At 42.6% G+C, this 12,446-nt stretch overlaps 1 protein-coding gene across 8 annotated transcripts in view; it reads right to left on the bottom strand.

Moving 5' to 3' along the window:
- LOC105014068 (potassium channel subfamily T member 1) overlaps nucleotides 1-12,446 on the bottom strand; it is a 101,368-nt gene that overhangs the window by 43,839 nt on the left and 45,083 nt on the right. For all 8 annotated transcript variants that reach the window (XM_020052926.2, XM_010876067.3, XM_020052930.2 and 5 more), the window contains 7 exons: nucleotides 10,638-10,732; nucleotides 8,431-8,611; nucleotides 7,540-7,704; nucleotides 7,233-7,369; nucleotides 5,521-5,584; nucleotides 5,026-5,134; nucleotides 4,691-4,799 (listed from right to left, as the gene is read on the bottom strand). In XM_020052926.2, the coding sequence (XP_019908485.1) occupies nucleotides 4,691-4,799; nucleotides 5,026-5,134; nucleotides 5,521-5,584; nucleotides 7,233-7,369; nucleotides 7,540-7,704; nucleotides 8,431-8,611; nucleotides 10,638-10,732 (860 nt within the window). The remainder of the gene's footprint in view (nucleotides 1-4,690; nucleotides 4,800-5,025; nucleotides 5,135-5,520; nucleotides 5,585-7,232; nucleotides 7,370-7,539; nucleotides 7,705-8,430; nucleotides 8,612-10,637; nucleotides 10,733-12,446) is intronic.

The raw sequence follows: 12,446 nt of genomic DNA, 5'->3' as shown, positions 1-12,446 counted from the left end.
ATACTTCAGTTAACACTAAACTGGCACACCTGATTTAATTAGTCAAAGAGGGATTCATCAGGGGATGCACAAGGCAAAGTTTGGTGTAGTGGAGGCACATCCATTGCTGCAGTGGATGTGCCCCAATATATATTTTCGCAACACAATTGTTCTCACTCATTTACTTCTATCATAAAATTTAAAAAAATATTCTGACAAAGATGATTATACACTGCACAAAAATAACTTAAGGGAATACCTAAATCACACATCGGGTCTCGATGAATGAAATATTTAAAAGTTCAAAATCTTTATTGCATATTGTGTAATTCGTTGAAAACAAAATGACATAACGGTCAATGGAAACCAAAATCACCAACCGATTGAGGGCTGGATTCAAACTCAAACTCTAAGTAATGAATTGAAATCACAGGCTGTTCCAACTTGCATTAATTTCTTCACGGCAACTAATAATGTGACTCAGTAGTGTGTATGGCCCCCACGTGCCTGTATGCACTCCCGATAACATCTGGGCATGCTCCTAATGAGACGGAGGATGGTGTTGTTATGGAACCTTTTAACTAAGGTGCATTTGAGAAATGTCTGTCTTTCCATTGGCTGGTATGTAGATCTTTACTTTGATTGTGACACACGTCTGTATAATGTCAGAGGATTATTAGGTATTTGGGCCATGTCCTCCTGCCTAGACAAAGAAGGGTGTCAGTCCTTTCTGTTCCTTAGGAATGTGGTCCTTGGGGGGGGAAGTAAGATCAGTTGCAGAACAGTAAACATTATGGCAGGAAGGATAAGGTGGGGGGACAGCCCACCCTTTGGGTAAAGCCTTTGTGACACAAGACAGATGGGCAACAACTTACCACACCCCTTTTCACTGTAATAAATACGGATTGTGCATGTATGGAGTCAGAGACTCCTCGGACGATTATGTTGGTAAGCGTTTGACGCTTTTTAATAACTGTTAATAAAAATTATATTAATAAACTGTTAATTGTGCCAAGAGAATTTCGTCTCTGTTTCTTACTCCTTTAAGAGTGTCGATTGATGGAATTACCATCACAGTGTCCTGGGGGATCTCCTCCCAGACTTGGATCAGGGCATCAGTGAGCTCCTTGACAGTCTGTGGCGCTACTTGGTGGCGTCGGATGCACAGATACATAAGGTCCCAGAGGTTCTCAACGATTCAGGTCTAGGGAACATGAGGGCCAGTCAATGGCATAAATGCCTTTGTCAACCAGGAACTGCCTACATACTCTGGCCCTTGAGGCTGGGCCTTTTCCTGCACCAGGAGGAACCCAGGGCTCACTGCACCAGTGTAAGATCTGACGATGGTTCTGAGGACTTCGTTCCGGTACCTAAGAGCAGTCAGGGTACTGTTGGCTAACATGTTGAGGTCCGTGTGACTTTCCAAGGAAATGCCTCCGCAGACCATCATTGACCCACCGCTAAATCGGTCATGCTGGATGATGATGCAGACAGCATAACATTCACCAAGTCATCTCCAGAGTCTTTAACGTCTGTCACATGCTCAGTGTGAACCTGCTCTCAAATGTGAAGAGAACGGGGGAACCAATGGCGGAGTTTGGTCAGAAACATGCACACCAGCAGCCCACTGGAGGTCATTTTGTAGGGCTCTGGCAGTGCTCCTCTTGTTCCTCCTCGCACAAATGTGCAGATACCGGTCCTGCTGCTGGGTTGATGCCCTTCTATGGCCCTTTCCAGCTCCCCTCGTGTAACAGCCCATCCCCTGGTATCACCTCCATGCTCTTGAGATTACTGGGAGACAGCAAAACTTCTTGCAAAGGCACGTATGGATGTGCCATCCTTGAGGAGCTGGACTGCCTGTGCAACCTTCATGGGCTGCAGGTACCGCCTCATACTACCAGTAGTGACAAAGAAACTAGCAAAATGCTAAACAAGAGAAGAATCAGTCAGGAAGGATAAGAAAGGAGCGATTGTCTGTGGCCACCACCTGCAAAACCATTCCCTTTTGGGGGTTGTCTTGCTGATGCCTCTCGAGTGCCTCCCTGTTGTCACTTTCATTTGCACCAAAACAGGTGATATTGATAAAAAATTGCTTATGCTTCCTAACTGGACAGATTGATATCCCTGAAGTGTCATTGACTTGGTGTTAAAATTTTTTGAGCAGTTTATAACATTTAACATTGTATTACTGACATAGGAAAAGTCAAAGGCGATAACGCTCATGGTGTTGTAAAATCATAGCAATGTACAATCTGCTGCTAATGCTAGTCCGTGGTGGCAGCATGATGTGCTAACCACAGAGCTATTCACAGAAGTGATCTGCTCCACTGTGATGGCTGCTGTGATTCACAGTCCCATTCGAGTAAAATCATGTGTAAGGAGAAAACTGGTCCTCAAGTTAGATACAGCCTAACAATAATTATTGGCATAAGTCTAGGTTACATTAAAGTCCGACATGGATCCATAGGTTATAAATCAAGGACACAATCTACAACAGGTTACCAACATTATTTTAAAACAATGGGTGACATTTTTGCATTAAAAACGTATTTAACACGCAAGAAGAAATTGTTTAAACAAATCCCGAATATATCCAAGCCAACTGGTCGTTTGTTCTTTTCGCCTTGATGTTGTTCAAACCGTCTGGTCGTTCACACGATTCATTCAAGTCTGAATGGGCACAGGGCAGTCAGCCAGGCACTGTTAACAGCAGTAGCGCTGTCAGGTCATACATACCACGTCATCTGGCTCATCGAGCAAGGTGATTCACACTATATGCTGTAACCTACCTGTCAGAACGTTTTACATAAAAGCAGGAATTGTGTAATCATAACAAGGATAATTCCTTTATTTCAATCAGTCATGACTAAACGATGCTTGCGTCACCTTGATTTTCTAATGTTACCCAAGAATAACACAATCGCTATTAATTTTAAACTGAAACAAGAGACAGCAGACCAGCAGCATTTAGCTTTGTTTTTTTTAGCTGTTACTTGTATAACACACCTCGTCACTACAAAATCACAGATCTACATTATTAAAGGTTTTGTCGCTTAGACAAATTGTAATATGCTATAACTTATTGGCCTTAGAAGGGTGTTTGTGGAGAACACTGAAGACCGAATCCAAACCCCTTATGCAATTAATTAATAATAATGCAAATTAAAATAATATCCCTTTTCAAATTGAATGAGTACAATCACACTCATTGCCTTGTGTATGGAAAATAAAGTAGCTATTCTTATTTATCAAGCTTCAGCTATAGAGGATAGATTAATTTTAAATTGCTGAATTTATGTCCAATTACATGTTCAACCCAGCTAAGTGATTAGAGAAACACTGATTAGATACTGCTAATGTGTTTCAGATAAATAAAAAGAACAGCATTCATAAATTTAGTTCATGAATACAATTATTTAATTTTTGCATTCATAATTTCTAAATATTTAGTTAAACTCTGGCTTCTGTTTTCCACTCCATACAGACCCCTAGTTAAGCGTACTTAATTCAAATTACCATAAGACTGGACAAGGATAAAGTATTGGTCAAAGTCTCTTTTGTAGATTACAGGCTGACAAAAGAAAGCACTTTGCAACAGTAATAAAAATCAGAGGAAACTAATTTGTCCTGCATTGCAGCATAAAGTAGCGGTATCGTTTTGAAAGAACATTCTCTATTCAGCAGCAGTCAATCTGCTGCAGGTACACTCAAATCTTGAGGGGAGTTTCATTATAATATGCATCCAATCCCCTTGCGCTCTTACATAACTACACCAATCATATGCTTCATTGATCTGCAGTTCAAATTGCAGTTTTATGTTATTTTACCTTCATTTTACTAGGCAAGTCAGAAATGGCCTGGCAGGGGGCAAAAAGGCATCATGTAGTGAATGATTAAATTAGACACACATGACAACAGACACAGTACTAACAAAGAGACATTAACACCCAGCACACAGACAACGCTAATCAACAAAAGAACACAGACAACAAAGCATTATAACAGACATAATAAAAACAAAGACCTGGCAGCAGACAATAATAAAACAATACACCAGGACACAGACATGGCAAAATACAACCGGACAACAAGGAAGAATTACAATGAACAAGCGCATCATATGAAGCAGGTACAGGCGTCAAGTAAATGTGTTAGTGATTGTTTCTTTAAATGTGGCAATGGTGAAGAAAGCAGTTTTATAGTTGTGGCAGTTCTGGAAACAGCTGGGCTGGCTGAGTAGTCAATTGTCCAACAGAATCAGATTTCAACATACATCTTTTTAGAATATATAATTTATGTCACTGAAGTGATTTGGAATGTACATGTAACATGTCATTTTTAGAGTGTTAAAACCGAGGTAGTATCTAACCAGACAACAGCACCAAGCGTGTTCTTACTGTGTGCCGGAAAAGCGTAAAAGACTTAACAATCCGTGAAAACAGTAATCAGATAATAAGATCCATGATTATATCATCTGGGGAGGCAGGGCTTCCAACAGGTTGGAGCCGTCGAGCATATCTCCCATAGTGTTTCATACCCCAATGAGTACACTTCCACATTTCGCAAAAACTGCAACAATAGTACTTTTACTAGTATAGCACTTTGTCACAAATCCAAAGTCCGAGGTTTATGGTTTCAACACCAACGTTTCATGTCAAGAGTTTTCATTAAGAAGATCATTGGTGTTGGCAAGTTAATGGGTTGTACTCACTGTCCTCTGGAGGTGTGTACGAGCAGCGTGACCAATGTGGACGTGGCCGGACACACACAATTCAGGGCCAGCATGGCGTACTTGAATTCCTCCTCACATACCACGTGATCTAACGAAACAAACAGGAATGCCATAAGTCAGACCAAGCAGGTGTCGGAAGGACAAGTTTTTTTCCTGAGGCTGGCAATTGAAGGGGAAGAGAGAGGGCAATGAAAGTGGAAGTCATGGGGGAAATGACGGAGGAGATGGCCAAAGGAAGAGACAAATGGTGACGGGCGACGTGATTGAAGAGACAGGCAGACAAGAGAGCACAGTCGGTGGGTAGGCGTGCTCACCGGCAAACTTCACATGGAATTTGTTCTCTGGTTTAAGGATCTGGACGTACAGTGGGCAGTTTGGGGCAAAGTCTTTCACAGCCCAAGCTCTCAGTATGGTCTGGTGGTCCTGGGGAAAGAAAACTAAATCCCTTACCATCTGCCACTTCAACCCTCAATACAGTCATTATCGTTCAAGCATAAATGTAATCTCAATTTTATGAGCCCAGAGAATTGGCTAGCTGGGCTTGCATGTGCATCCAATAAGTGTATAGTAATCCAATAACATATTTTTCATCTCTGCCCCATTTAAATGAAACCATTTGAGAGGAAATTTTAAAAAGAGTGCTTAAGCCACTGAGCCAATCAACACAATCGGAGTTAAAGTGGAGTTAAAGTTTTAAAGTGGAAATAATAATTTCGTTGCAATCGCTCCTCTATTCATATTTCAGGTCTGGAAATGTATTGAGTTTGAAGTGCAATGAGCTGGATATGAAGTCATTAGTTTGGACTTACAGCAGCAGTGCGATCCACCTCATTTCTACTGCTCAGGATGAAACAGGCTTCTGCATCATCCATTCTGTAGGAAATACACTGTATTAACAGTCAACACCCACACGAATCAGTTTCAGACAGTTCATAATATTGACGGATAATTTCGTCAAAAAATATATTTGTCTAACATCACTGTGTTGTAGGCCACCATCAGCGAATCCAACCCCCCCCGCCCCCCCCCCAAAAAAATTTGTTACCCCCTTTTTTCTTTGTAGACTTTCTGTTATCCAATTGTAGCAATGAGCTTGCCTCATTACAGCGACACCAAAATGAGCTTGGGAGAGACAAAGATTGTCCCCTTCCAAGCTGTTCCGCTTCCCTTCACACTGCTTGCTGAACCGGAAACTCTGAATCAGCATGGGGGAAAGCATGATCCCTCAACTAATGACCTCAGTTCTGCTTGCAGGCGCCCAACATGCCTAAGGGAGTCGTTACAAGCGCGCTGAGCCGAGGAAATCCATACCGACGATGCCGCCCCCCTCCCCAGGCAACTCTGGGCCATCGTGCTCCGCCCTACGGAATTCCTGGCTGCATGCCAGGAAGTAGCACAAACCAAAGCAAAAGCCCCGGGTGTACGGGGTATCATCTTTTTCCACTCAAGTGGAGGGTTGGGCTGCGGGTGAATTTATGACTCTGTTTTTACTGGACAGCCCTGCAGCGCTGTACTGGACAGGGTCAATCTACGTCCTCCGACATCTTCCCTCATGGGAACAAGCAGGGCGACCTGGATTTAACCATCGATCACCAACCCATAACCCAGCCTTATAGCTACAATAAAGTAGCTGGAGCCTTTATTACGTAATGGACAGGTCAGCAGGTCCCTGCACCTGACTGCCCGTGTTGATGTGTTAAACCTGGGCTGTGATTTGTGCTGACAATAATGAAGCTACGTAGATCCGATTTGTGTCAAGGCTTCAAAATGTGATTTGTATTAATACTGTCATGACCGGGTGAGCAGTAACTAGGATGAGCACGTCCAATGCACTCAATGTCTCTTCCTACCACCAGGCTACGCTCAAACCCAACGTCCCAACCAGTCAGCTCTCCTGGCCCACCCACACTTACATGGGGAGGGTTCCCTCTGAGCCCGGGCAACGCTGCGCTCTGTCCTGGCACCCAAATAGCACTACAACTACCCTACGTCTCCCAAAAAAAGGGAAATCCGACCTACTAAAAGAGTATCAAAAACAGGGCTGCCTATCTCATTCCTGGAGGGCTGTAACACAACCTCTAATGCAGATCTGGGACAACAGGTGAGAGCTATTAACTACCAGATACAAAAAAAAGACGTGTGTCAGCCCTCCTGGGCTCTGAAATTAAATTGCCTCAAGCGTACAAGCGGAGTGCAAGTGGACATGGATAAAAGCATCTCAGCGCGCACATGAATGAAATGCATTATTGAGAAAGCCCATTACTAAGTTAAGGATAGGACATACTCACGGATGATTGACGCATACCGAAAATCAGAACGTCTATAAGATTTTAGTAGTTACTCTCAGGACTTGATCACATGGTCCTTAGCTAACATAATCAATACAGATCTACGCGGCCACAGCTGATGGTGTCATAGATGGTTGTGATCCCGCTAGCTTCTCTACGCATACGCCAGCTTTTTGAGCTGGCCCTAGAGACGTGACATTTCTGTCAAGAAAATGGTGGTAGAGGTCACTCACTTGGCCCTCATGAGGTCTGTGTCTTTAAGGGCCGACCCTTGGAGATAGATGACCCTCTGGGACCACAGAGGGATCTGGAGGATGCGACGCACCTGGATATCCATCTCCGTGGGACACAGGATCACTACGTAGTAGTCCTGTAAGAACGGAGACGTCCGTCACAGCACTGGATGTTTGCTTAGAACAAGAATGTTTTGCAAGCTTACGTTTTGCCAGGCCTGTCTGGTTAAACGACAAGGGTCACATTTGAAACATGAATCTTTAGCTCGGTCTTCGGAATACGGAAGACAGAGTCCAGTGGACCTGCCTGTAGTCTGGGATGAGCGTAGAACTCGTTGAGGAAGTCCATGAGCAGGTCTATCTTCAGGGAGCTGACACAGAGCACGGCATGTTTCTCCGTCTGAGCCCGGTGTCGGCTGTAGTTCCCGCCCGACTTCTGACGCTCCATCCAAAGATATGCTAGCTCTTCAAACTGACACAAACACACACGGCACATTTCAGGGTACAACAATCTGTTATACACTATGTAATACGCTGGGGTGTTGCGTTAAAAAAGGTTCATTAGATGGATTTTTATTGATTCAACACATTAATTTTACTGTAGGCCTAAGGGCTATTGCTTTATAAAGTCCTGCTGAAAGAATGAGAGAGGAGGATAATTTAGTTTTGAAATGCTATTTTAGTCTGGTAAAAAAATTTAAAAAATAGTTTTACATTGAAAACCTTCATTTAGTTAGTCACCTCACAACCAGTGATTCAAAAATGAAATTTTACAGTGGAGTGCATTGGCAATTAACCAAAAGTTGCACTTTTTACCAACCAATTTAGTGTTGTGCTTAAGTGAAAATGTGCTTAGAGTTTTTAAAAGCACCCCCTTTTTGATTAACTGTTTTGTACCACGAGTTGTGAAAGTGTACCAGAAAATTGTCAAAAAAAGCACACAAACGATTAAAATGGGAATATGCGGTCAGAGTGTGAGTCAGAATTGTTTACACCAGATGCTTGTTTGTCTGTTTGTTGAAGAAGCAGGTGGTTGAATCATTAATCACCACAACTAGGCTACTAATCCATATTTTGAAAAATCATATTCAACAACAAATGATTATTAGAAGCAATAGTCTTTAAAAATGTCTAAGGGTACATTTATTAGTATTTCTTTATTGCTATAAAAGCAGCCCTGTTGTAATCTACGTCATACCTGGAGCGGGAGCACCACGAGGGCAACACAAATGAGAATGACCACCAGCAGCTGGGATGGCCAGATGTGGGGTGTGACGTCACCATATCCCACCGTAGAGAAGGTGACGATGCAGAAATACAGAGAGTTGAACAGGGTCAGGTTCTTCCCGGCCCGCTCTAGATGTTGGATACCACAAGCCCTGAAAAGAGGGAAGGCATTTCACAGAGATGTGGCAATAGTGTGCTAGATGGTCAAACACTTGAACTAGGCAATGCCAGAGGGAAAAAAAATGCCAGAAGAAAAAGGACTGATTTGATTAAAAGGTGGAGGACCGCTGAGTGGTGCAGTAGTTTAAGTCACTGTCATGCAGTTCATCTGCTTTATTGTGACAGGTGTTTGAATCCTGGTCGTGGCATATGGAAAAAGTCTGTGGGTTTCAGCAGAGGGTGGAGCAAATGTTTCAATGTTCCCTGTGGTGGTCAGGTGGGTTTTGGGAATTCATGCCTTGTCATTGCAGCAACTCCTAGATTGGGCACCTAGGAGTTTAATTGTGGTTGTTGGTCTGAGAATGCATTCTCCAGCACATGTGCCAACTATTGTGGTGAGCAGTGTGATAAAAATGGCTTGGCAACATGTATAGTAATTTCAGAGGAAAAAAAAAAACATGGACATTGAATTTGCAAGAGACAGATATAGGACTTCAAACCATATTGGTAGAGCAAGGAAATTCAAAAGAAAACATGTAATTTTAAATAAATAATAATAACCTGACAATTTTAGACAGTTGATACATTTTTGTTAGGGAACATTGTGTCATATTTCAAAAATGGAAAACTACAGAGGACACTTTCTCCCCAATTTCGTGAAATCCAATTTGTAATTACAGTTCTGCTTCGTCGCAGCAACTCGGGATAATCAATGTCAAGATTTGCGTCTCTTCCATAGAACATCTGATACCAATCTTTATCATATTGCCCAGTCAACCAGAAAGTTTAAATGGAAAACCCTACACACCAGCTGGAAACCACTCACCAGCTTTGTATCAAGATGTAGCTTGTGTGTGTCCAAGCCTCCATAAGTAGTCACTAGAGCACAACGAGGCAAGACAACAATATTCAATTACTAACCTTAAAATCTGGATGTGCTGGCCATATATTTCAACTATTACACTTCCTGAAATTCAAGTTCTGCTAATGGTGATAGTATAATGAGCTAATGTAACCTTTACTCTAATGTACTAGGTTGCCTAGCGGTCTGACCAGTAACCAAAAGGTTGCTACATTGAATTGAATCAAGTAGAAAAGGGAACAAATCTTGTATTTCTGTCCCTAATCTAAGGAGTAGACTCTGTCCAACTTGGAGGGGTTAGGTTAAATGCAGATGACAAGTCTTGACTGGACCTTGCGTTCATAATATCCCCTTTCAAACTGTGTACTTTCGCATTGAACTTCAGTCTGGCAAGACAAAAAGACCCAAAGCTTATTTCCTCCGCATTTGAACAACCATAAGACCACGCTCATTGTAATCAGTAAGAAACATAATTGATTATGCTGTCTGTTCTGCCTGGATTCCTCAGATAATGATCTGCATTAGATAATAACATGTCAACGGTAGACGAGAAGGTCCTTCAGTGATGAAGAGTGTAGATCAGGGGAGTGTTTTATTTCTGAAAGATGTGCCCTTGACTTCTTACATTTTGGTCATTTAGCAGACACTCTAATCTGCAACGATTTACAGCAGTGAGTACATACAAGATCTTGTTTGCTCCCACGCACAGACGTAAATCATGAGCAAGATGTCTAAGTGGGCTTTTATGTGAGCATTATACAACGAGTGGTTTGGGATTCCCTTCGTTTGAACTTACCCTGCCCATGATACAAAATCATGGATACAAAAAAGTGCCATCATTTACTTTGTTACCGCACAACACATAACTACTTTTACTAGCAAGTCTTGTACTTGAGGTGAGCTGTTAAAAGACATATGAGTAACGAACCAATATGCTTCAGTATCGAAAAATTAAAATATACCATATTAAAAGAAATTCTGTATAATGTGAAACACCACTCAAACTAATATATATATATTTTATAATGCTGTTAATGGTAAAAGAAACCGGATTGTCTCAGATGTGTACATGGGAATGAACCAGAGCAGACAGGAGGGAACACCTTGGTGGAATGCAGACCAGAGGCCCCATCCGGGAAGCTCCAGGGGAAACATACCCAGTGAAGACCAGACAGAGCAGGGTGCAGATGAGTATGAGGACTTGGTTGAACATGGCTGAGTGGGTCCTCTGGATGGCACGATGGAGATCGTTCTGAGGAGAAAGGCGGGAGGAGAGAGAGGGACGATCAAAGACACATGGCCAGAGAGATTTGTCTGTCTGTGTCTATCTATAAAAATTTGATTTGGGACTCCCACCCCTAGTGGTTGGGCCCCCCTTATCGTTCAGTGATTTTAAGCAAACGCTTATACAGTGGGGAGAACAAGCATTTGATACACTACCGATTTTGCAGGTTTTCCCACTTACAAAGCATGTAGAAGTCTGTAATTATTATTATAGGTACTCTTCAACTGTGAGTGACGAACTCTAAAACAAAAATCCAGAAAATCACATTGTATGATTTTTAAGTAATTAATTTGCATAAGTTAATGTATCAAAGACATAAGTATTTGATACATCAGAAAAGCAGAACTTAATATTTGGTACAGAAACCTTTGTTTGCAATTACAAAGATCATACGTTTCCTGTAATTCTTGACCAGGTTTGCACACACTGCAGCAGGGATTTTGGCCCACTCCTCCATACAGACCTTCTCTAGATCCTTCAGGTTTCGGGGCTGTCGCTGACCAATACGGACTTTCAGCTCCCTCCAAAGATTTTCTAGTGGGTTCAGGTCTGGAGACTGGCTAGGACACTCCAGGACCGTGAGATGTTTCTTATGGGGCCACTCCTTAGTTGCGCTGGCTATGTGTTTCGGGTCGTTGTCATGCTGGAAGACCCTGCCATGACCCATCTTCAATGCTCTTACCGAGGGAAGGAGTTTGTTGGCCAAGATCTCGCGATACATGGCCCCATCCATCCTCCCCTCAATACGGTACAGTCGTCCTGGCCCCTTTGTAAAAAAGCATCCCCAAAGAATGATGTTTCCACCTCCATGCTTCATGGTTGGAATGGTGTTCTTGGGGTTGTACTCATCCTTCTTCCTCCAAACACAGTGAGTGGAGTTCAGACCCTAGAGCTCTATTTATGTCTCATCAGACCACATGACCTTCTCCCATTCCTCCTCTGGATCATCCAAATGGTCATTGGCAAACTTCAGACGGGCCTGGACATGCGCTGGCTTGAGGAGGGGGACCTTGTGTGCGCTGCAGGATTTTAATCCATGACGGCGTAGTGTGTTACTAATGGTTTCCTTTGAGACTGTAGTCCCAGCTCTCTTCAGGTCATTGACCAGGTCCTGCCGTGTAGTTCTGGGCTGATCCCTCACCTTCCTCATGATCATTGATGCCCCACGAGGTGAGATCTTGCATGGAGCCCCAGACCAAGGGAGATTGACCGTCATCTTGAACATCTTCCATTTTCTAATAATTGCGCCAACAGTTTTTGCCATCTCACCAAGCTGTTTGCCTATTGTCCTGTAGCCCATCCCAGCCTTGTGCAGGTCTACAATTTTATCCCTGATGTCCTTACATCGCTCTCTGGTCTTGGCCATTGTGGAGAGGTTGAAGTCTGTTTGATTGAGTGTGTGGACAGGTGTCTTTTATACAGGTAACGAGTTCAAACAGGTGCAGTTAATATAGGTAATGAGTGGAGAACAGGAGGGCTTCTTAAAGAAAAACTAACAGGTCTGTGAGAGCCGAAATTCTTACTGGTTGGTAGGTGGTACTTATGTCATGCAATAAAATGAAAATGAATTGTTTAAAAATCATACAATGTGATTTTCTGGATTTTTTTCTCTCACAGTGGAAGTGTACCTATGATAAAAATTACAGACCTCTAGATGCTTTGTAAGTAGGAAAACCTGCAA

Source organism: Esox lucius, chromosome 13, assembly GCF_011004845.1.
Source record: "Esox lucius isolate fEsoLuc1 chromosome 13, fEsoLuc1.pri, whole genome shotgun sequence".
Classification (NCBI taxonomy): domain Eukaryota; kingdom Metazoa; phylum Chordata; class Actinopteri; order Esociformes; family Esocidae; genus Esox; species Esox lucius.
Note: the sequence above shows the minus strand (reverse complement) of the source record. Positions and strands in the feature narration are given on the sequence as shown.